Source organism: Nothoprocta perdicaria, unplaced genomic scaffold (assembly GCF_003342845.1).
Source record: "Nothoprocta perdicaria isolate Ctin4 unplaced genomic scaffold, notPer1 scaffold_46, whole genome shotgun sequence".
Classification (NCBI taxonomy): Eukaryota; Metazoa; Chordata; class Aves; order Tinamiformes; family Tinamidae; genus Nothoprocta; species Nothoprocta perdicaria.
The window spans coordinates 3,219,136-3,242,918 of record NW_020455710.1 but is presented as its reverse complement, the minus strand read 5'-3'; the positions used below and the strand labels follow the sequence as shown (position 1 = coordinate 3,242,918).

Genomic DNA, 23,783 nt, shown 5'->3' with positions numbered 1-23,783 from the left:
CACAGCCGCTTATGTGCAGGTGAAGGTAGGAGATACTTCTCAGAGCAAGGTAAAAATGAAGCTGGACATTTGGCTTTGTATAAGAATCTCCACTGTTACATGGAAGAGCTTCTGTTGTCCTGAACCTGCAGCCATGCTTCACACTAACACCACAATGATTTTTCCAATTTTGTGTCCTTATCCTCTGCTGTACCTGAAATCGTTATTTAAAAGCAAGTGTTCTGATAAAGAAAAATGTATTTAAATATTGAAAAATACACTCAATCCAAGAACACCTGAAATTTTATAGTTAGATCATAAACAAGAATACTTTATCAGAACAAAGGAAGAGGAACCATTTAGGGGTGTAGCTGTAACTATAAAAAAGGCTGTCGGGAAGTTGTTTCCGCCAGTAGGATTGTCCAGCCTGGCAATGATAGCAGTACCTCATCCTGTGCTGGAAGCTGGGAGGAAAGCTGTCCTGTCTCCAGTTGATAGGGTCATAAGAGGACAATTTCTGTAGCCACTTTTGGACAAGCTTTTAGACTCAGACTTTTTGACTCACTAGCTCGCAGACCTGATGCAATCTGCTAAAGCACCGTAGTCTTGGTGACCCTTCCCCAGCGATACATCACTTATGTCACCCACTGCTTCTATTTTTATTCGTTACTAGATTTTACTTTGAGGGTTGATGTTAGTTGTGTAGCAAAGACAGTTAAATCTCAGTCCTTGAAACAGTAGGGAAGATATTTGAAAAATACTAATAAAACATGTCCTCGAACTGCAATCTTGCAATGCAGATAGGACCAGTGAGCTGTTTTCCTAGTAACTGTTCTAAGCAGCTACTATATGATTAATAGCCTAGCATACATCGCTATGGTTTTTGGTGGAAATGTTCTTAAATGTGTTATTCACATATAAGCATTGAGCCCTCAGTAATGTAGCGTCAGGTGTGGCATTCAGTAAACAGCACTAGGAATTGCTGATATATTCCTTGGCAGGCATCTTGCGTCTCCTCAAGGATGCTTTCCCCCCGGATGCCCAGATGCAGAGTTCTAGCTTGTCAGCAGGAGCTCTGCGTGCTTGGACTATGATCCCTGCAGTTATATATATTAATATATACCTTTGTAAAAGGCAGAGCTGCCATAAATTGATTTTTGAGATCCATAACCTGCTCCCTCTTTTATTTTTTTTCTCCAGCCTAGCCAAATAAACCAATGTGTTTATTTTCCAAGGGCTGTAAAAACTATGCAGTACTAAATGTCTGTGCTTAGGTTATATATTTTTCAAATATGCTTGTTACCATCCACATTCAGTAGTAATTTACTTTTTCGACCCTCTGCGTCCTCCCACAAGCACAGGAAATGACTAGAATGCTGTTTTATATTGACTGGACAGCATATCCTCCAAGGGCCAGCTAACATTGGTTGAGGACATGCTGGCAGCCCTGTGACTCCTGAGTCGTTCCATATCTTCAGTAACACTACATTCCATAACTTTACTCACTCTAATTACGAGTTAGTTTGATCAGCCCCTTCTATTCATCTCTCCTGCCAGCTAAAGCCTTGCTCCCAGCTGCTGACGCAGTTTGCGCTGGATTGAAGTTCGGATCAGTTAGCACATGAGCTGGCAGGAGATGAGCGCGCAGGGCTGTGCCATGGGCGGCCGTGCAGAGCTCAGCAGCGCGTGCTAAGCCAGGGATGCAGAAGATGGGAGGGAAAGAGCCTTTTTCCTCCTTTGATTCATGACTGAAACTACGTAGCTGTCTTGAATTCCTAAAGAATAAGATTTTTTTTGGAAATTTCCCACAAATGCAAAAAGCCAGAGTAGGAGCAACCTAGCTACATAACAGCATGCTGAGATAATGTGCTGAGGCATTGTTTAGAAGAGTATCTAGTTTATTTATTTATTTGTAAATTGGTTGCAAGATCCTCAGTTCTGGCAGACTGCCCATAAATGCTGTGTGTGTTCTGCTGGCACTTTCTGAGATGTAGCCATAGGAAATGTTTAATTGCCCACAGAACATAGTAACAGGAACCAGCAGATCTATCGCTGAACTTGCCCCATCCTGCACTCAACGCGCTGCAGGTTCTTTGTTGTCATCTGCACATTTACTCAGGGAACAAGCTGCATAGCTGGTCACAGTTCAGAGGTGGTTGGAAACGCTTAAATATTCCATTCCACAGAAGTCTTCAGTAAAAAGCAAAAGAGGTACCTGATCCAAAAGGAAGCCTGTGTGTCTGCAACAGCATCATTTGACATGAGAGTAACGCTATGCTAATGGGAGAGAGCTTGAGCCAGGAACCTTCCTTCTACCCTGAAATAAATCTTTTCTCTATAAAGTCCATGACAGCAGCACCCTAATCTGGCAAGCTCTCTCACTCTGCACCGAGGATTGATTAGAGATGTGTTCATAAGTGCTAGGTGATGAAAACAATATTAAACAATGACTTTTTTTTTTTTAATATGTTCTGTAGTCTCAAAGGAGCTTCCTTCTCATTTCAAGGTTACTGAACTGCAGCCAGGCCTCTAAATCACCTCCATTCTTAGTAATCAGCCCCTCCCTTGGAAGAACTCCCCAAGCCCAGTCAAGTCCAAACTTGGACCAAGAGCAGTGTGAACAGTGAGGCACCAGAATGTCCTCATTGTATAATGCCACGGTACAGCACATAAAATAGTCATAGTCTTTAAGCAGCCGCGTTGCCATAGGGTGTTAGTGACGCGTTATACAAGGAACTGGCACCTCATTTTCACTGACAGTTTGTGCAAGAAGAGACATGATGAATAAGAGCAAAGATGCTGAGCTGGTAACCTTCAGAGGTTGGTAGTTAGACATCTACTTCATCTGCTGAAATACGTGAAAAAGGTGGTTTGAAAGAAAGTGAAGCAGTAAAGAAAAGATACTTGAAGTACTTTACACAATTGTGTTGCCTAGTATTGTAAATTTTAGTCAAACTTCTAGTCTCAACTTTCAGCTAGAATCCCTGCAGCTTTCCAGAATTACGGGAACATTTGCTTTCAGTTTTTGTATACGTGTGACTATTTTTCTTGATGTAATCTGAAAAAAATCAGAAAGCTGCTTTCAAACAGGATGTACTGAATATGTCAACTAATGAAGCAAGGCATTTTATTTTTTATCATGTCAAACATATTTTTGTTTTATTGCAGTGTTCATTTTTGCCTAAATTCTCCATTCATATAGAAACAAAATATGAGGACAACAAAGGAAGCAATGACAGTGTAAGTATGATGGCTTTTGCAAAACTGAGTTTAATTAATTAGGATCTGTATTGGGGGTAAGGCATTTACTCTGGGCAAAGGCCTCCTGAGGCTCGTATATTTGCCCCCTCTCAGGGGATCCTGCTCGTGGAAAGGTTACCTTGCTTGCCTAAAGCAAAGCTTTGTGTACACAGCTTCTGCATCTCACAATCTACTTGCTACTTCTCTAAACACAAGATGTCAGTTAAGCCTGATGAAGGTTTATGGAAAATGAGAAAGATACAGGGTTGTTTTGTGATTGTATTCCATGTTATCTTTTCCATATTGTTTTCTCAGAGTAAAGGGAGCTGAATTCAAAGGAGCCCTTTAGGAAGAGCAAACAGGAAACTAAACAATGGTCAGAAATGGGAGATCTCGGAAACATGGGAACAATGACTGGGCTGGAAGCGAGGCCAGGGCTGGAGGTTAAGGAGCTCTTCCAAGGGCAGGAACCTGAGCTGGAGGGATCCTTAACTGCCAAATCCTCTAGGGAGGGAGGGTGGGAGAGAGTAGGCAGCTGCCGCCGCATGGAAATGCTGATCAGGAGATACTTGGGAATAGAAGGTACAAGGTCGAGCAGGGTGGTGTCTCCCTGGCCAGGAGCACAGCAGAACAGTCCAACTGGCAGGAAAAGAGGACCATTAAATACCACCCAGCGCATAAAGAGCCCATCCTTGGATGAATAAACAAATATGTTTCTATATGTTTCATGTCAGCATGCTTTTACACAGGTATTTGCTGCAGACTTCTGGGAAGAAGCTCCTTGCACTTATGAAACACAGGTTAAAAATGTTTGGAAAACAGCGTGCACACTGGTACATTTATAATGGCATTAGGGAGAAGACCTGTTCTGTACTGATGCCTGACACAGAGAAAGCTGAACATAACCAAGCAGTGAATTTTCCTTTTTATTTCTTTTCTTTTTCTTTCTGTGTGTCAGTTTTGTAGCTAAAATATTATGAATCAAGACTGTACCAAACCAGTGAATTTAAGATAAATAACATAGGGACAGAATACTCAAATGATGAAAACATCTACTCTGCATAAATCAAACTCTTGAAAATGTAATTTTTTTCAGAGTCCTAGCACAGTAATTCTGTAACATCTTTATATCGAGGCTCCTGAGTCACAACAGATTAGGCAAATATTTGCCAAGACCAAAACATTTAATTGATCCTGCTTTGAAGGAGGAAAAAGAGAGGGTAAATTATAGGTCTTCATTCTGGCCCTAATTGCCATGATTTTATAATTCTTAGTCATGTTATTCGCCAGTATGAATGTAACAAGGCACGTACAAGATACGTATTTTTTGCTATCGATCCTGCGCCATTGATCTGCTGACGCAGATGTGGTTCATACAGAGCAGGAGGCTGAAAGCTGAATGGAAGTGGAGAGAGCTGACTGAAAGCTGGAGCCTAGGGGGGCACTTTGGTTGAACCAAGCACCCCAGGACTAGCACCAAGAGTCAATCTGGGCTCAATTGCTCTACGGGAAGGCTTAAACCTCAAGCTTAGTTTAGATTTCACTATGTTTGCTAAGTCAGAAAAAAAAAGGAAAACAACAGAGAAACATAGCATCCATTTTTTATAAATTTCCATGAATGCACTATTGCAGCTGTCACTGCACTATCAGCCTTGTCGGCTGAAGAAATAATTAAACTAAAAAATACTTTCTGAATTTTGCAGTTGTCATGCAAAGTATAATGAGTGATCCTAATTACTGCAGTTGTAAGGACAGTAATGAATGTTTGGTTTTAACTAAGTTATTTCAACATTTTCCTTGAGACTGTACATTCTTTTTGGATAATTCTTGAACTCTGATCCATTCTCCATGTAATAAAGTAGATATTGATTGTAAAAAGCAATAATTAGATACAAGGATACTAAGCTAATTACATTGATTAGTGGAAGAAAGCAATATAAATGCTTTCAGGTTCCTGTTGTCCTTTAGCAGGCTGGTATATAATTATTATTATTATTACATTTAACATGTTGCCTTGTCTGGTAAGATTCTGCCTACACTACCACAGTGTATCTTGATGCAAATGTCTTCCTGATTTCTCCTCTCAATTCTCCTCAATTTCTCCTCTCAATTGTCTTTGGTAGTATAAACCAGTGAAAGATACCTACTTTGGGACTCGATCTTTCTGTATCTTAGACTTCATCAACATTTCGACTTATGCAAAATGTGCTTCAAGCAATATTGTTCTGATCTGTTGGAGCTTGCACTTGATTTGCACAAATATTGCCAAAAAGTACGTGCATAACGAAAAGGAAATTCCATCATTTAGATAAAAACACTTATGAAACTTGTACAGATGAAATAAAGTGCCATAAATCCATCCATTGATGCTCTCTAGTGCTACAGCATCACTGATGCCTCTAGCTGTTCACATGGCAACTCTCCACTTAGCAAAACAGAAGCACTATTGGATTAACATGTTAGGACATCAAATATTGCCACTGCTCCATTGCAGCTTTGCAGCACCATTAACCAAATGGCCACAAAGTCAAGCCATTCAATATTTAGTCGTAAGAGTCTTTTAAAAAGTGAAGTGTTTATTTTAAAATTTAAAACAGTATTTCTAAAGATTAGACTGGCTTGTAAAATACAAACAACACTGTAGGTGGCATCTGTACGGTGCTGTATTTGTGTTGATAGAGTTATGAGAGTATTTGCAAGAATTGCCTCCCTCTTGCATCTTTTACTTAAATGCAGCACGTGCTGCTTTGGCTGCTTTCAAAAGGCAAAAATTCCAGCAGCGGCGCCAGGGAGAGGAGAGTGCAGGTGCCTGCAGCCACACCGCAAGCGCTGACAAACTGCAGACACCTTGAGTCCCTCTCTGCACACCTTGCTGCCCATCGGAAAAGTAACCAGAGGACTGGGATGTGGATACACAAAATCTGCCTTCTGAACAGTAGCTTTTCATTAAATTATTATTACCATAAGTTAAACAGAAGAAAACTGTTAAACTTTCTAATTAACTGAATGTTCAGAAATCACAGGAAGTATGATTTTGTTAATAGACTTTATTAACTTCTTTTTTTTTACTCAGGTAAATAATTCTGGTATTAATTCATCCATGTTGTGATTGGTCAGTGTTTACCTCACAAAAGGCTAATTTTATTCCAAGCTAGTTTGTTTTCCCCATCTCTATTTTTTTCCCCCATCTCTATTCTTAGTATTTAAGTGCAGTGTACTCTGTACAGAGTAACAGTTGTTTCTTTTGAATTGTAGTGATGGGCCAAATACAGCGTGTCCATGGATTAGCATGGGCCATGCACCACAGGGCTGCATTAGCGGTGTGGGCTCGGCGAGTGTCACATTCACTGTGGGGTTTTATTTGAGATGTCACCTTGACTCCCTGAGATGCTCGCTCCTCAGGCACTGGAGTGACATTTCTACTGACAGCCATATGAAAAAGAAGCATTTCTGATACTAATTGTTAATTACTGTGTGTAAAAGTGATTTTGTTTGTAATTTATAAACGGAGTGTAAGCTTGCATTTAAAAACTGATGTCCTCTAAAACTGAAGTAACCCATGTTTATTCATATCCAGCTGTCTTTTCCTTAAATGTCCTCTAATGCAGGATTACAGAAACAAAGAAAACATTAGTTCTATTTTTAGGCCATAGTCTTATAAGCTTTGGCTTTTATGATTTTTTTTAAAGCTTTCTACAGCTGTCTGCAATGTCTGTGATTTATCTTAATAAGAAGTAGATTCTTATAAGGTCTTTAAAAATATCTTCCTGATGATCCTCCCATTTACACTTCAGAAGTGCCCGAGATAGAGAGCTGTTGAAATGATGATAATATAACCTGGGTCATGGACTGTAAAATGGGTATAAATACTAACTGCTGTGACTAGATTTATGAGCCTTTGGCTGTACACAGTTAATCTTCTCCAGGCTTTATCTAAGATTTTTTGCTTAATTTACACTGAAGACAGATCATTGTGGTATTTAGTGCCTTGGGATGAAATTTGTTAGGATTCTCATTATATATAAATATGTTCTTTTCTCCCCTTATTCCATTTTTCAGAAAAATAGGCAGCTGGGCTGCTGTATCCATGGCCTTCGGTAGTGCAGCAATGACAGTCCCAGCATCCTTACTGAGGGACTCTGCTCTTTCCCCTTGACCTTGGTGTTGCCAAGCATGTTCCTCCTGGACTCTTCTTTCCTATCTTAGAAACATGAAACTAGCTTATAATAAACTTGATATAGTACGTGTAAATGCACTGTTTAGGGAAGCTGGACCCTAATGTCAGCTGGGATGGGTTCAGCTGTGCTTTACCTCAGCCCCAGTGAGCATGAGAATGTCACCCTGCACTCTGCCTCAAGGACCTTCTAGGCATCATTGCAAGCAAAATATATTGAAAGCAAAGGCTGGGTTACCTGGAGGGACCACTTCTCTTTCGGGTTGTTTCTGTATGAGGGTACTGAGCATCTCTGGATTGTCAGTCGATGGCTGGTGGTGCAGTGCCATCCACTTCACACACTCAGTGACGGTCATTTTGAGCACATCGTTTCTGTCAGACGCTGAACTAAAGATACCCCGGGCTGAAAGCGGCCACGCTGACTGCAGCTGAACTCACAAATGCACAGGAAATCCTAAATGCCCCAGTTGTGTGCTGGCAAAAGATGCTGCAGACCTAATTATGATGATCCTGTATTATCTAAGCTGTTGTCATTTACAGTATAAATCACAGTTTTACAAAATTGAGACTGAGGCTAAATCACCACTTTAATCCTACTTAAATCTCATTGTAAAGATTAAGTAGTCTGTAAGGGATGTGTTGTCTGGGGGTTGTCTGGTGATACAGAAGTTAATATGATTCACACAGCATAGTAGACCCTGTTTTCTTGCCTAAAAACAAATCCAAAACAGATATATTTTAACCCATCACTTTCTAAAAGAAATATCTGAAAGTTGTCACAGATTAAAAAAAAAAAAAAAAAAAGCCAGTAAAAAGTACCTTAGTCTGAATGTTATTCTTTCTTCGTGGGGTTTTTGGTTTGTTTGTTTTGTTTTGTTTCTTTGATTTTTTTAAAATTTATTTGCTTCTGTATAGTTCAATCTTAATTAACTCTTTGGCTTCCAAATGTAAAGCTTGTCTAGTTCTTACCAATATACTATTTAGTATTCAGCCTTTCTGCATTGTGTTCTTAAGGATACAGATTGTTCTCTCCATTCATTTTCTGCACATTGACAAATATAGTTGCACAGATTGGGGGCCTTATGCTTCTTTTCATGGCCTTTCATCTCTTCCTTTAAAACTTTTTAATTTTTCTCGTTTCTTTGATCACAATTGCAATCAACCCATCCTCCCTGCAGGTTTTAAGAGCATCCCAGATTATTTGTCTAGGAGAGGCAATAAGAGAATTAGAGCTAAGAAATCAGTCTTGTTCTCTAATGGCTTCTTATTTTCGACTGCTAATAGAATGAGAATTAATGAGAATTAATCACTAGCTGCAAATCTTGTGAGGACATTCTAAGATGGTAAGAAATGTAAATGATTAGACAAGAACTTCTGCTAGGAAATGGAAGAAGTGAGAATGCCATTCATCGAACTTTTGGACTAGAAGAAGTGGTCTGGGATAGTGCAAGCAGCAAGTAAGGTGTAGTTGGAATAGTTGCAAAATTCCTCCTAGTTGTGAATGATTGGGAAAAACATCCGGTATTGCCACTTTCAAAGCATTTCAGAGACAAAAGAATCTAAAACTGTATTATTTACAGGGGGAATATGTGGAACAGCCCCGTAACAGGCAAGGTATGTTTTTATCAGCAAAGCTACGGAGCAGTAGTTCCAAGCCAGGTGCCTTTAAACATAGAAAGATACTCCTGCCTGTGTCAGTGTTAAAGTTTCTTTAATTCTTGCAGATTTTTGACAAAGAAGCTAAAGATCTTGAGCGAGAAGTCTGCTTCATTGATATTGCCAGTGATGATATTCCTGAGCGCTATTACAAAGAATCAGAGGTAAGAGACAGCCTGGCTATGAAATAGTCGTAAGAAGCTTCAGTAAAACGGCGTTTGTTTGTGCTTGTTGGAATGCTTTTCATACCTCTAATTGTTACCGCAAACTTAATATCAAGAATGCTTTCAGCATTGGCCACATTCAGTATATATTCCATGTTTTCAAAACTAGTAGATAAAAATTACAAGCTAGTGGTTTGCAATTACCGGAAACAGATGCTTCACAGCTGATGTGTTTCACATAGCCCTCATAATCAGCAACCGGTATTTTAAGATATATTTTAAGATGCCATCATCTTAAAAAGCTGTCAGAAGTGTTGTTTTTCATGGACGTGGACAGAGGTTTAAATGAAATTATCCTGATCAATGGTATTTGTTGAGCTTTTGACTAGAGGGGAAGCCGATCGCACTCTCTCTATCCAGCCTGCCTGACACTTTCTTTTAGAGGTGATTCCTGGAACCATTTGAAATACTTCTATATCTTCAGTCTCGGCACCAGGCCTTTGATTGTCATTCAGGGTAGAACAATTCTTCTTTTCTTTGAGCCATTAAGCGTGCAGTTCCGAGCAGTTTTAAACATTGCTGTTTTCCATACCGACATCCCAGTCCAGCTAATAACCAATACGAGCACCCTACCTCAAGCAAAGAGCACAAACCCTTCAGTGAGAATCAGATGCACCAGGGCACGAGGCCAGGGGGGACTGAAGCTGCAAAGAAACTCTCCATTGCTGCAGAGCTGCCCCAGAGCATCAAAGGCAGCAGCCACATCAGCTCTCTTGAAAATCCCTTGAAAATCGCTCCCGTTCAGTGCACATCTCTGAGGAACCATCTCTTTTAGGTCAATGCAATTCACTCTTTAGAAATCAGCAACAACCATGTAAATGAAGCTGAGGTTTCATTTTTTTTAACCTCAAATTTAAGAAAAATGATGGTTCAGAACAAGCAGCTAGAGAGCAGAATGATCAGATCTGTGCTTGCGTTTTGTTTTGGAGATGTGATTTGCCTCTGGAGCCAATTATATATTCATAGCTGGCAGTGTGTATGGCAGCTGTTTTAACTGCACAGAACATCATGCACAATCATTTTTAGGTTAGAAAATGAAGACTTGCCAAAGAAAATATTTCTGTAACACAGAAGACATGTTTTTCAGACTCAAAAAGTCATGTACTCTTTATTTTTAGAACCTATTTCAATATTTAAGTACTGGTCATAGAGCAAAATTTGGTCTACAGGAGAATGAAAAGTATTTTTTTTCATTCCATAATGAAATCCATCTGTTATGTATCAAATATTATATAACACCTCATGAAACAACCTATTGGTTCTGTCATCTCATTTGAACTCCATGGTCTTCTGGCCTATTTAGGAATGGCAGCTGCTACTGAACTGGCCTGCAGTTGGTCATGCTTTAAAGAAATCATGTAAGATTTTTCATCTCAGTTTGTCAGGTCCATAATTTGTGAACATAAAGGTAACATCTAGTTTTTAAGCTTTCCTATTTTTAATAGCTATTAAATCTAGTTTTCATATGATTTAACTATGATATAGAAAAGCAGCTATATGTAAACTGAGAAAACAATGTCAAAGTCTGTGTGTTTATTTCAAGGACAATTCTAGAGACCTGGTTCCAAACAAACAAGAATTTCTTATATGCTCCTAAACAACAAAAATAGCCTAGCATCTGTTATTTTTTTCCTGTATTGATGCATGATTTATATGTTGGCTACCAAGTTCTGTTTCAAATTCCATCCAAAATGATGAGAACATCATAGCATTTAAGTTGCATATACTGTAATTGATACTGAATTTATAACAACTGAATTCAACATATTCTAAAGTTTACAAACTATGTGTTTTTAATGCTACTATATGATGAATATGAAGCCAGATTCTCAGTACTACAGAGGCCTTTTGCCTAATTTAGGCACTATAAAAAGGCTTTGTGTTTGTAAATGTGATTTCTGTCCATTTTCAGTCTGAATGATATAAAAATTTTATATAAATGCAAAATTGTATTTTTCAAATACTATTTTAAGAGAAAATTAAAACCAGTTAACTCTTCAAAGGTATTTTACTTACAGTAATAAAAAGTTGGCTGCTCTTAAATCATTTCATATAAATTGATCTAAATTGATGCTAAGGTGATTAACAGCAAAGTACAATCCTCAGGTTTTAAGAATTAGATCCCACGGGATAAGCATTCTGACCGGGTAAAAACAATGAGAATCATTTTAAGTTTGGGCATGTCAGTGATCTCTTCATTTCAGTGGACCTTTCACATGCAAGTTCCAGATCAGAGGCAGCATACTTAGCACCTTCTCGAAATAGGCTCCGTCTTCTCTGCCACGATTAAAATGCATCCCCTAAATGACGAGAACACTTCGGTTCTTGACTGTAATTTTCATTATTTTTTTATAGTACTGTTTTGGAGAAACTTTTCATTTAAACCTTTCGCGTGCTTCTTAAACTGCTTGCTTTTAGTGTTTCTGAGTCTCTCTGTACAGGTGGATTGCTGTTTCTGACGTGATGAAACAGCCCTAGTATTTGTGATTCGAGTTGTTTTATTTTTAGCTTGAAAGTGCTCAGCTGTCCTTGGTAAGCTCTTCATGTCAATATCATAAATTTTTCAAGGTCCTCTGTATGAAAACCCCCCTTCTACAATTTCACTGTGACCTTTCTTGGAGTTTGTGCATCAGATAACTCATTGCTTATGACAAAATGAACTTCGGTGGTGTTGTTCTCATTTATCTAAATAGAAGATATACTTGTGTATGTATTACACACATATCATTAATACAAGTGACAGTATTGCAATTAGCACAGTGAACAAATATCACCCACCACTGTGTATTCCCCATATAGATATATATATATATTCATCTGAATTATAAAAGAGCTTGAAACTGAGCTGTGCTGAGGAACAAGGGCCTCAAGTGAATCATTCACTGAAATGAAACATTTACTGTAGATCTGAGCTGTTGAGCAGAATGTTCTTTGCCACCATACCCAAGTTCTCAGAATTCACAGTGTTTCATTTCCTGTTTATAACAAAGCAGTTGAAAGTTGGACACAGGGAATAAACTTACCTCCAAATAGCAGCATTTCATGCAGCTGCCACTCTTCCTCTTCATTTGCTGTCTTCTTCTGACTCTCGCACAGCTGCACCATAATTGATCCATCTTACTACTGTCCAGGTGCATTCAGAATAATAAAACTTCTTTTGCATTAGAGGCCCAGAACATTATGATAGTTGAAATAATACTGCTGCCACAGTGACAGTTTGCAGCAGGAGTTCAGCACAGGATGTAGCAGCAACTGATAAACGGATGAAATTTGCCTTTCTCTGTCTTCAGTTGGGAGTTTACCTAAAGGCTGGCTGGATTATCATATACCACACGCCTTATTTTCTGATGACAGTGGTTGAATTTCTGCTTAGATTTACTCCCGTTACGACCAACTGTGGCTGTTTTTGAGGCATCTTGGCGGAGGGAGAAAAAGCCTCATTTCTACCCCATATTTACATCATCAGATCCTCCCACAGCACTAGCCCTGTAATCTGAAATCCAAAGCCTAGTTACTGCACTGGTAGTGAAATACCACATCACCTATATAAAAAGTGCAAAGGTGGAAGGAAGAGCAGAGATTCAGCCCCCAGTGAAGTGAGTATCAGCTCTAAGCACGCACTCAGTAACATCTTTACCATCTTCATCTTTAACACAGCAATCTGGAAGCAGATTTCTCTGCTGTTTTTTTTTTTCTTTTTCCTGTCTATCATTCACCAGTTAACAGGACGCAGTATCAATCTATTAATGCTTTGAGGAGGAAGGCATTCCCATAAAAGCTATTAGATGGATGGTGCCCATTCTGTCCGCCAGTGCTTGGCTGTTTGCTTGAAACTGTCCAGCCAATTTCTGACAGAACTTCTTGTCCTTCAAGAAGCAGGAATATGATTGAGGGAAGCAAAGGCGTCACCTCGGGGACCTGTTAAAATTTGCAACTAGGAGTAATGCCCTGGAAAAACAGCCTTGCTGCGGATGGATTGTTTGTGGGACATCACTATAAAGGTTTCTGCTATGAAACCCCTTGTCTGCTGGGTTAACTTTACAAAAACAAAGCAAAACAAAACCCTCACGCTGCTTTCACAGCATCTGGAGGGGCTGCGGAAAACACAGGTTTGAGGCATATCCGAGGAGTCGTGCGATGTAGCTGTACATTGAAACTGAGCCAAAATAATTACATTAATCCCTTTGGACTGCATTGAAGTTATTCTATTATAGAGCTCATTATCAGTGAATGATACCAAATACCTCTCCATAACACTGTTATTAAGGAGCATTTCTGAGGAGCTTAATCAAGACCAAGGCTCCTTTGCACTTGCACTGTACACCCATGTAGGAAACAAAAGCCCCTTCCTTGGAACCAGTATTTCCTTTTGATTTTGCTTTTTAGAAATTCTTACTTTTTCCTGGAATCTTTGAAATCTTTTTTTTTTTAATTTTTTTTTTTTTTAGTTTATTTATTCACTGAACCATTTTCCAGAATTCTATGCCTTTCTAATTTACTCATAGTATTTATGTATCTATATCTGTATATACTTTTTAAATACACTATTTGCTTAAGGCAGTTAGTTATAAAACAGCTCTTTTCAACTAGAAAATATCCAGATCAAGCTGAGGTCAAGCTTTATTGAATGAGAAGACTGGCAAACACCATGTGACTATGAGCTGGTGATACACAGTGGAATGTTGCTCTGATATATGATGACACTGAATTGTTTTTTATGGTGATTTAAAGGTGAAACCTTATTATACTGCAAGCTTCACATTTCTGTGAAGGAAAGAATGTGTCAGCAATAAAAGCAATGACTTTCACAGGGAGAGAAGACTATCAGCTCGTTAGAGCTTGATAAAGAAGGCTTAATGGCAAAGTTTCACAACTATAAACACTAGGAAAAAAAAAAAGGAGTACAGCTGAATGATACATAAGTTCACACTGAATGGCAGAAAATTCTTAATGAGAATAGATCACTTTTTCCATTGGTCATATCCGACTTAGCACATAATTTAAGCACATGCTTAACGTGTCATATTTTCCTTTAGCAAAAAAAAAAAAAAAAAAAAAAAAAAAGAACTCCTAAATCAAATTAGCTTTAAAGCATCTCCAAGACTATACTCCTACCATCAATTCACTGGCATCTGGATAAAAGACAGGATTTGATTTTTGTAGAGCCTCATGTTTATTTGAGTAGATTTCATACTACTTTTTCATATTTTTGTTAACATGTCTTGATATTTTACATCTTATTAAAACATTTACTTTAGCAAATTATAAGTTGGACTTTCTGTCCAGGATTTCTGAATGTGTTTCCCTTGTTTTGCAGGACCCTAAGTATTTCAAGTCACAGAAGACTGGGAGAGGCCACTTAAAGGAAGGCTGGAGAGAGACTCACCAGCCAATTATGTGTTCCTATAAACTTGTGACTGTGAAATTTGAAGTTTGGGGCCTTCAAACCAGAGTGGAGCAATTTGTACACAAGGCCAGTGAACAGCTGTTTCCTACCCTTTGCATGAGCAGAACGCTATGCAGCACATGAATGTGTTGCAACACACACCCTGTGTTGGAGCTAGGGAGATCAGCTGAACCTGCTCTCAGGCCTTTCTCAAGGTTTGGAAGATCTGGAGTACAGCTGGAATGTTCATCTCCACATATAAACTTGCCAAAGTCTGTAATTGCTCAGATCCAAAACTTGAGACAACTAGCGCTTGCCTTCTCAATGCTGTGCTAAAGATGAAACCTAAATTATTTGGGAGTATAAATGAGTAATTTACATGTAACCAGGATGTGCAGGGCTTCTTACAGACATGTAGTGAGAGAGTTTTCCAATCGGTCTACTAAAGAATTAATAAATGGCATAACTGCCAAATGCTAATGTTTTCTCAGAGTACTGATATTTACACTCAGAGTATTGAACTGAAAAAAATAACGGGGAAAGGGAAAAAGGTTCCCATCTACTTTTCCAAAGATTAACGAATTCTGTACATACTATTCCCAGTTGGATTCCCAAGGTAGCTAAAGCCATATGGACCGGATCTGGAGGTGACAATAGTCCTATTTCAAGTGGGAGATTGGACTCTAAGACCTTTAGAGGTCCCTTTTGGTCAGTATTTCTGTGATTCTTTAGTGTATGTCTTTTTAGTGACAGAAGTGTCAGAACATTTTTTGACCTAAATCTGAAAGACAGCAGTTTTACTTTTCTAAATTGTTTATTAAAGGGTGTTCTGTTTCCTTATGTTGCAGGTGGTCAGAGATATCCTATTGCTTGGACACCGGCAGGCTTTTGCCTGGGTTGATGAGTGGTATGGTAAGTCTGCTCCCGATTAAACACATTTAAAAGGGCTGATCCAACGCTTATAAAAAATGACAGATTTTCACTGGCTTTCATAGACCATCAGGTTCCAATATAAATATGAATTGATCATGAAAGACTTGGAATTACATTCAATTTCTCTGGAGTATGAACAGCTCATTTAGAGCAGGTTCTTTATACAAATATAGGCTGTGTTTTAGACAGACAGTGGGTACCAAAATGGGCCCTCTGTATTTCCCTGTATCCTGGAGTACACACATATGTCCAGGTACTCTGTGTTTTAGGTGGATGGAAGCTCTCCCTGCAGAGTCATCTGTATATGGAGAACAGCAGGCAGGTTTGAGTAAAGCTTCTTAGTAAGACTGTACTAACATGGAATCATTTCCGTACTGTAAACTTTTAAGGCCTAGGATCCAACACATTTTCAGCTTTTCAGGAAGGTTTTAGACTGTTAATATAAATTGCAAATAAAAAAAAAAGGAGCTTTTAAAGTCCTTTCTGCAAAATGGATATGAATATAAAACCTACTCAGTCGGATTCAACAGCAGCTGCATGTAAAAACTGCTCTGAATCCCTGCACCAGCTGTGGGAATGGGCACTTTCAATGGTACAGGGTAGTTCTAAACATCAACACAACCAACTATATTTATTTACATATTTATAGGTATGTACACTGTACAGTAAACTCACTGGAGTCCTTTTTACATACATTTTCAATATGATGTCACCATAATCAGAGATACTTGTAGAACATTCTTATAACATAGAATAGCATTTGGGAACCTGCTTAGATTATATCAGACCCTGCTTAAGTTTCAGGAAAATACTGTATGGGGCCATTCATGGTTAAAAATGACATCTGTCTTTCATCAGAACTCAGAAACATTCAGCATAGCGCAGATACAGACTCAGTGATGGCAGCTGGGGTAAACACATAGTGACTTCTTCAGTGACTTCATAAAGTTGCATAATTTTATACCAGAACCTATCTACAACTTGATCGAACTAATTGAAACTTTAGGAAAAAAAATTGTTTGAAATCACAATTTATATTAGTATAAATTTAACAATGCATGAGAAAGCTTGTGTTGTAATGCTCTTAAAAATACTAAAATCAGCTAAAATATATGTGGGGGTTTTTATTTGCAGGTAGCCATAAATGAGTATCCAGTAATAAGAGTTCTTAAGATACCTGATTTCTTTTTTTTTTATTGATTTCTTACAAGAAATGTAGTGATCCATTATCTCCCTACACGAGCCTAGATCATGTGTATGCATGAATTGAAATAAAGACCTTTGAGAACATTAGTTCTCTTTAGCTATCTAGAATATACTTCCTTTTCCCAGAAACGGAGAAAATCTTGCAAATGAAGATACTTTCCAAGATAATCACTTGAGATATTTTCAAAATTGACTGTTTTCAAATGATTTTTTCAAACAGATACAATTATGTACCTTTTCCTTTCATATTTAACTATTTCCGTAACATTAGAGTTCTGTTTCTCTTCCAGAATCTGTGATAGGTCTTTATATATAACGTATTCGGATTTTATGAATATAATATGGCAATCAAAGAGAGTACAAAGACATTTTAACTGATGACTTTAAACAAATGTAAAGTTCCTGGCTTCTCACCAAAGCTTATAAAACTATCCCAAAATATATTTTAAAGCAAGATGTAAATGTTATGGGGAAACCTAGAGTTAGCTGCACTTCTGCAAAGTTCTTGATACAGAGCACAAGTGAATAATTATAAAATTAAACATATGGGATCATTTTAGGCCCCCAAAACATTTGGCTGCAAATTGCCTACCTTGCCTCTCAGTGAACCCTGCCAAAAATACTCTTTCCATAAATTAAATAGCGCAGTACACAATTATCTTGCTTTGTATCCTGTCCTAATGAGAGTATTCACTAAATAATATAGTTGATTTTAGTACTTAACTGTCAAGTTAAGCACAAAACCTAAAAAAACACCCAGGCTTGCTAAAATAAATATGAATAAAGGCTAAACATATAGCAAGATTTATTAAAAAAATAGAAAATGCAGCAGGTTAATTTAGGCACCTGTCTGTGCAGTCTGCAGCCCATGTACCTACATCGTTCAGACTAGAAAGTATTTCTAAAATAAAGTGTAATAATAAAGAGTATTCCACTATCCAGAATTAGTGAGCTCCGGTTTCTACACAACCAGTATAATTTAATGCATTTGATCTGTGCTGCTCTTTTGGTATTGTTCTTTTTATGGGGGAGTGGAGAGAGGTTTTTTTAAAATATCTGTTTTTGGTCGTATATGTGTGTCTTCAGTGTGTCTATTATCCTCTTTTAAATTAAAAGTTTGAGAATGATTCTGAGACGATGTAAGTCAGCTAGCCTGAATGAAATAATCAGTATATTGAAATCAACTATTAACGTACTATGTTACTGTTACAAGTATGAATGTGTTTTTTGTTATTAAATTTACTGAACTGTATTTAGCTTTGTTATTAAGAAAATCTATTTCACAATATTACTAACTAAGAAAATGCATGTTCTTTGCTTGGCAAAAATGCATGTTCCTTACATAGCTTGTAAGCTTGGTTTTCATTCCAGATAACAGCAAAAGAATAGCTTGAAAGAATATTAATGTTGGTGTAACTTCCATGTTTCATTTTGATCAATATTTTACACTGCACTTGGTTTTCACTGATAAAGGATTGCATTGTGTTATTGATAAAATAGATGAAGTTATATCTTCCCTTAAAAGGAACCTTGTGAAGCAAGAGTCTCATATCATATAACAAGGAGTGATAAAAGATTTCTCAAATCCAAGTGGCACATAATAAACTTGAGAAAAACGATAACCTCAAGAACTGTAATGAGGTTACATTACTGGAGGTGGTACACATTTTGGAGTAATTTTAGCTAATTGGATTTTTTTTTTTTTACTAAAAAAACCCCATGATTTATGACAAAAACATTTCAAAATACCCCACAATTGCTGAGAGTTACGTAACAAGCAACTAAGAGACTTTTCACTAGTTCAACATCAGGCATGCTTAGGCAGTGATAAACAAATCCAGTAGAATTTGCCTGAATTGTAGAACTTTTTTAATCTGTTCAATGGTTTGAGGCCACAAAACTACTAAAGTGTTCACTAGTAATCCACTGAGCAGTGTAATTAAGTGGTAGTTTCTGGAATTTAAGCTGATTGTGTCTTAAAAGAGTTTCCTGGCTATGAGACATAGCATGCAAAGCTAACATTATAAAATCCTTCCGCAAGTTCCGAGAAAGGTAAGCTTTACAGTAGTTTTACTTCTATTTTCTATTCCAAGGGATCTTCTAAAAGCTTTTTAGAAGATTCTCACCTTGCCAAGACATGCACTTCAGTATTTTTCACCTCTTCTGTTACACAGATACTCCTAAACAATTTCCACTCCTTCCTGTTCTCTGACTCCCTTGGACTTAACCTTCTGTACCTTCCTTGGCTGATATAACTACCTTTATGAGTCAATTTTCATAAAGCTAGTTGCTCCCTGCCTTTTTTTTTTTTTTTTTTTTAATCCTTTTTGGCTTCTGCTGAAAAGTGTATGTATTCCTAGAACCTTCTCCTTGAGAGGAAAAAAAAGTTTTCACTGAACCAATGGAAAATGCCAACAATTTTGAACTTTTTACAGATATGACTATGGATGATGTTCGAGAATACGAGAAAAATATGCATGAGAAAACCAACATTAAAGTTTGCAATCAACATTCATCTACTGTGGATGAAATAGAGAGCCATGCCAAAGCAAGAGTATGTCGATTTTTAAAACATATTGCCCCCCCCCAGCTCATAGAGATCACAGAGATCCCCGCACAGATCAGCGAAGAGCAACCAACTCCCAACCAGCTGATCTTGCCGGCCAGTCCACGCAACTCAGGGCAAGTTTTGCTTCCATGGGAGCAGAGTCTGTCTCCGGGAAGTGCGATCCCACTTTTCTCTGCACGGTGAACGGGACTGCTCTAAGGAAGGGCGGGGTTGCACTCGCACAACTCCCTGTCTTCCAGCAAAACAGAACTCTCACATTTCAGCTGGATGCCTAAAATGCCTAGCAGGGGGTTTAAGTATCTCTTTTACCTTCTCTTGTTTGAGTAGTTTAAAAGTTATGCAGGAGTTCAGAGTGCATTAGTCAAAAAGCCAAGAACATGGAGAGTGGAAAATTTCTATGGAACAGATAAAACTTTCCTGGTTTGCCTCACCAGGAAAAATTGCTAAGGGATTATGAACTTATTTCTATATAATTCTATATTCTGTATTCTGTAGAATTATATAGAATTCTACTTCTCTGTAATTTTAATGCTGTCAAAAAAAAACCACATTATTTTTCTTTTGTTTCTCCTAACTGAGCCCCACAACTCAATGATGCATTTACGTGTAACAAGCATTGGGCAAGGCACGAAGGGTTAACTCTTAAACCCTGAAGTGCTGCCCTTGTTCTTGTTCCCGGAAGGCTCTGGCCAGACTGAGAAGCTGTTCCTTAAGTAATACCTGGGAGCTTTATTCTTGTCTTGATATTGCTGCAATACCATTAACATCAAAGTTACTTCTTACCCCATTACTGACTTGAGAATCCATTCTGGATTGGACGTTACATTCCAGGATTTGTTTTTGACTAAAAAGTCTGACATTCTTAGTTAGTTTGTGTGTATCAAAACTGCCATTGAGGGCAGGACAGAATTTGTCATTTATGAGAAAAAAAAAAAACCCAAAAGCAATGAAGCTTGAGCATTATTAAAAGCAGTGAGCAGCCACGTGTTTCCGCATCCTTTTAGCTCAGGGTGAGGACTAGTTTTACTTGAGCGACTATCAGCACAGAAGGGAGCATGAGATAAAGCACAGAACTTAACTGAAAGGGCACTGCATTCGCATCCGAATTCAGAATGGACAGTCTTGGAGGACGCCACTTAAACAAAACTTCAGGAAATCCTTTTGCTTTAATGGCCAGTAAAGTGGGAAATCTGCCTGTCCCCTTTCGCTCTCATTCAAGGCAAGTTTTGCTCTGCTCAGCAGCGAGCTGAGGCGGCTGCACCGGCTCCTTTGATGTCCACGTGCTTTTAAATGGTCCAAGTTCAGAAACGCTGTATGCCCTGCTTTAGAGTGAGACAGGATGTAAAGGAGTGAAGCAGGTTCAAATCTATCTGCAGCAGAAGTAGATGCAGTTCCTTGGAGACCATCTGTTTTATTTCCAGCACTTATCTCAGCTTTGAAAATAGCTTAGTCCTCATTCCTGCTAACTGGCAGAGCTCTGCGGGCTGAACAAGTCCCTGGGATGTAATCTAGAGGGAAGGGAGAAGGCAGCTGGCAACATGGCTGGTTTTGCTCATTTAATATGATGTTTTAATACAACATCAAGCTTCCCTCACATCGCTTTTTGCAGCCAAGGCTACAGATGCATGCAGCTGGGCAATATTAAGAAGTATCTGTGTCTTGGAAGTATAGGATTTTGCCGTATTTATGATAAGTGCTGTTGCTAGACCACGTCTCAGACACTCACAACGTGCAGTAATTCAAATTGATTAAAATATCATTACTTTTTATTTCTATGTTTTTATGTTCTTTCAGAGCTAGGAGAGCCCATAAAATGATTTTATGAGACTTGACTGTCTCTGCCTTGAAAATACGTGCCAAGCAGCATGCCATCCATAGTGGCGTCGCACAAATTGAAGACACTGGTCAGGAAAGGGTAGAGTCTGGTAGTAGCCATGGATTCAGCAGCAAGTCTAGACACAGCAAACCCTGGTTCCTCTTACACGGGTACAGAAGACAAGTTCGCCCTGTCCCACCATCCTCCCGCATCAAGATGGGCACAAATTTCTTCAGTCCCCCTTACTTTCACCAGAGGCATCCTGAGTGGTGTCAGTGTGGAGCAGAAATCTCAGTTGAGGGTTTAAAAAAAAAGAAAAGTAAATTTCCTTGAATTGGCCCAGAGGATGCCTTGCAGGGCGTGCAGAGCTGAAGCAGTGCACAGAGGAAGATGTTGCTGGCTCTTTGCTCCGTGGATGTGTTGGTAGATGTGGCTCCTTGAGGATGTGATAGGAAGGCTGGAGCGCAGCTCGGCGCCGTCCCCGCGAGCTGGCGCTGCCCTCTTGTGGCGCCTGCAGCAGCGTGACACACGTGTCACCCGCAGGAGACCCTCGCTGCCCCTAACCGCTGCTCCGTGGAGCTGTTTTTCCATTGCAATGTGGCTTTAACCCAACCAATCTAGTCTCATCCTGCATCTCATTTCCAGGGAGCAAGCAGCAGATTTGTCAGTTGTCCGTAAATACTTAAGTACTGGCTGTGGATGGGAAGTCTGGAAAGGTGTGGTGGCTTTAGCAAACGAGGAGCTTTTTAGATTCTGCCTATGGAAAGCACATATTGGCCTGAGCTCTGTGCATAGAGCTGCAGCTAGGAATTGGTGGGAGCTGTTTGGGGAAAGAAATGTTCCCTCCCTCAATAATCACAGTAAGCAGCCAGTGTGACGGTGCCGTGTGTGTCCTTGTAACGGCCTCCAAAACGTGAGTTTTGTAGCCGCTCCAGAGGGAGCGCTCCCGGTTACGCTCAGTACAGGCTCAGGAGCTGGAGTTAAGGAAATGCTCCCATGAAACGATTCTAACCGGCCATTTCTCTCTCTTTTCTTCTTGTTGAAGACATGACAATGGATGAAGTGCGAGACTTCGAACGAGCAACTCAGGAAGCCACCAACAAGAAAATTGGGATTTTCCCGCCTACAATATCTATCTCTAACATTGCAATGCCTTCTTCAACCCGCAGTGCTCCGTCTAGTGCTCCGTCTACTCCTCTCTCTACAGATGCTCCTGAATTCCTGACAGTTCCCAAAGAGCGGCCTCGGAAAAAGTCTGCTCCAGAAACTCTCACTCTTCCAGACCCGGCGAAGAAAAACCTTTAAATTGAACCCAGCATGTTTCCTTCTGATAAGCCATGTCTACCACAGGAAGAGTAACTCAAAGGTCATGACGGTTGGTTGCTTGATTTTTGTTTAAAATAATCTTACTGCTGTGGAGAGATTGCTACTTTACTCGGATATGATTCTTAAAACGTTCAGAGAAGTGCATGCAAGAGAACGTAATTCATATATTCCTGAGGTGTTCCAAGCCATATGGCACATCTTCTGAGACGCAACCAAGTAATCTGAGGCGAATCCTATAAAAGAAAAAAAAAATTCTTTCTGTAGCAGTTTGCCTAGCTACAAATCTTCATCTAGGTCATGCCATTTATAACTAGGAGTAGGTATTTAGTAAAGCTGCCAAGGACTTCTGAGGCAAATTTGTGCCAACTAGAATGCAGGGTTAACAGGAAAAAAGTCCCATTTTCCGCTCTGTCGACTGATTTTTCAATCCTTCCTCCACTCAAGCTTCTCATATGTGTTCTTAAACCTTTGACCTGCAGCTCATTGTACTTGAACACCCACAACAATCGTTTGGATTCACATTTTGCTTAATATGACTCAGGAGTTGGGGCCAGGCTAACACGAAGCTTTTCAAACCTGAAGTATCACTGTATGGAAGCCCCAGTTGTAATTAATCATACTAACTTTGAGGCCATTCAGCTATTTCTATCTTGCACAGAATTTGTAAAAGGAGCCACCCTTTCTTGTAAATAATGTATTTTAATAGCCCTCCCCTGTACTTCTGTGATCTCTTCAGTCTGTATTGGTGTTCACGACTCCTGTCCTATGTGTAGATGGAAAAACAAACAGCTATTTTGAACCAGCTTGGGAGGAGAACCAGTGAATTCTGCCCTGTCCTCACCGTAAAACTAATCCCGGTGCAAGACCTTGGTGTAAAGGCAAGAAAATAGGAGATTCCTCCGGGCTCTTCCTTATCCTGCCTTTCATCTTCCCTAAGCAGCCCAATCCACTAGCCTGAGGCCGCCCCGGATCTCCCATTGTCTCCAAAGAGGTGACTAAAATCTGTCACCTACAAAGTGCAAAGGAGCCCCGGGCTGCTCAGTCCCAGGCAGGGTGACAGGAAGGACAGAGAAGGGCCCTTCCCGGGCTGGGTGAAACCACCCTTTGATCTCCGCAATGAAAATCTAGAAATGGGTCTTGCCCCATTGTCCCACAGGGATCAGCAGCAGGGATCCTCCCCTTCCCTTCCCTTCCCTTCCCTTCCCTTCCCTTCCCTTCCCTTCCCTTCCCTTCCCTTCCCTCCCCTTCCCTTCCCTTCCCTTCCCTTCCCTTCC

At 39.4% G+C, this 23,783-nt stretch overlaps 1 protein-coding gene across 2 annotated transcripts in view; it reads left to right on the top strand.

Moving 5' to 3' along the window:
* PITPNC1 (phosphatidylinositol transfer protein cytoplasmic 1) overlaps positions 1 to 23,430 on the top strand; it is a 66,019-nt gene extending 42,589 nt beyond the window's left edge. The window contains exons 5-10 of one of the 2 annotated variants that reach the window (XM_026046877.1): positions 3,148 to 3,219; positions 9,118 to 9,213; positions 14,591 to 14,746; positions 15,508 to 15,571; positions 19,234 to 19,352; positions 22,229 to 22,274. In XM_026046877.1, coding sequence (XP_025902662.1) covers positions 3,148 to 3,219; positions 9,118 to 9,213; positions 14,591 to 14,746; positions 15,508 to 15,571; positions 19,234 to 19,352; positions 22,229 to 22,234 — 513 coding nt within the window. In that variant the 3' untranslated portion in view covers positions 22,235 to 22,274. Of the gene's footprint in view, positions 1 to 3,147; positions 3,220 to 9,117; positions 9,214 to 14,590; positions 14,747 to 15,507; positions 15,572 to 19,233; positions 19,353 to 22,228 lie in introns of both variants that reach the window. The other variant, XM_026046876.1, reaches the window with a different exon arrangement.
* The last annotated feature ends 353 nt before the right edge of the window (positions 23,431 to 23,783 follow it).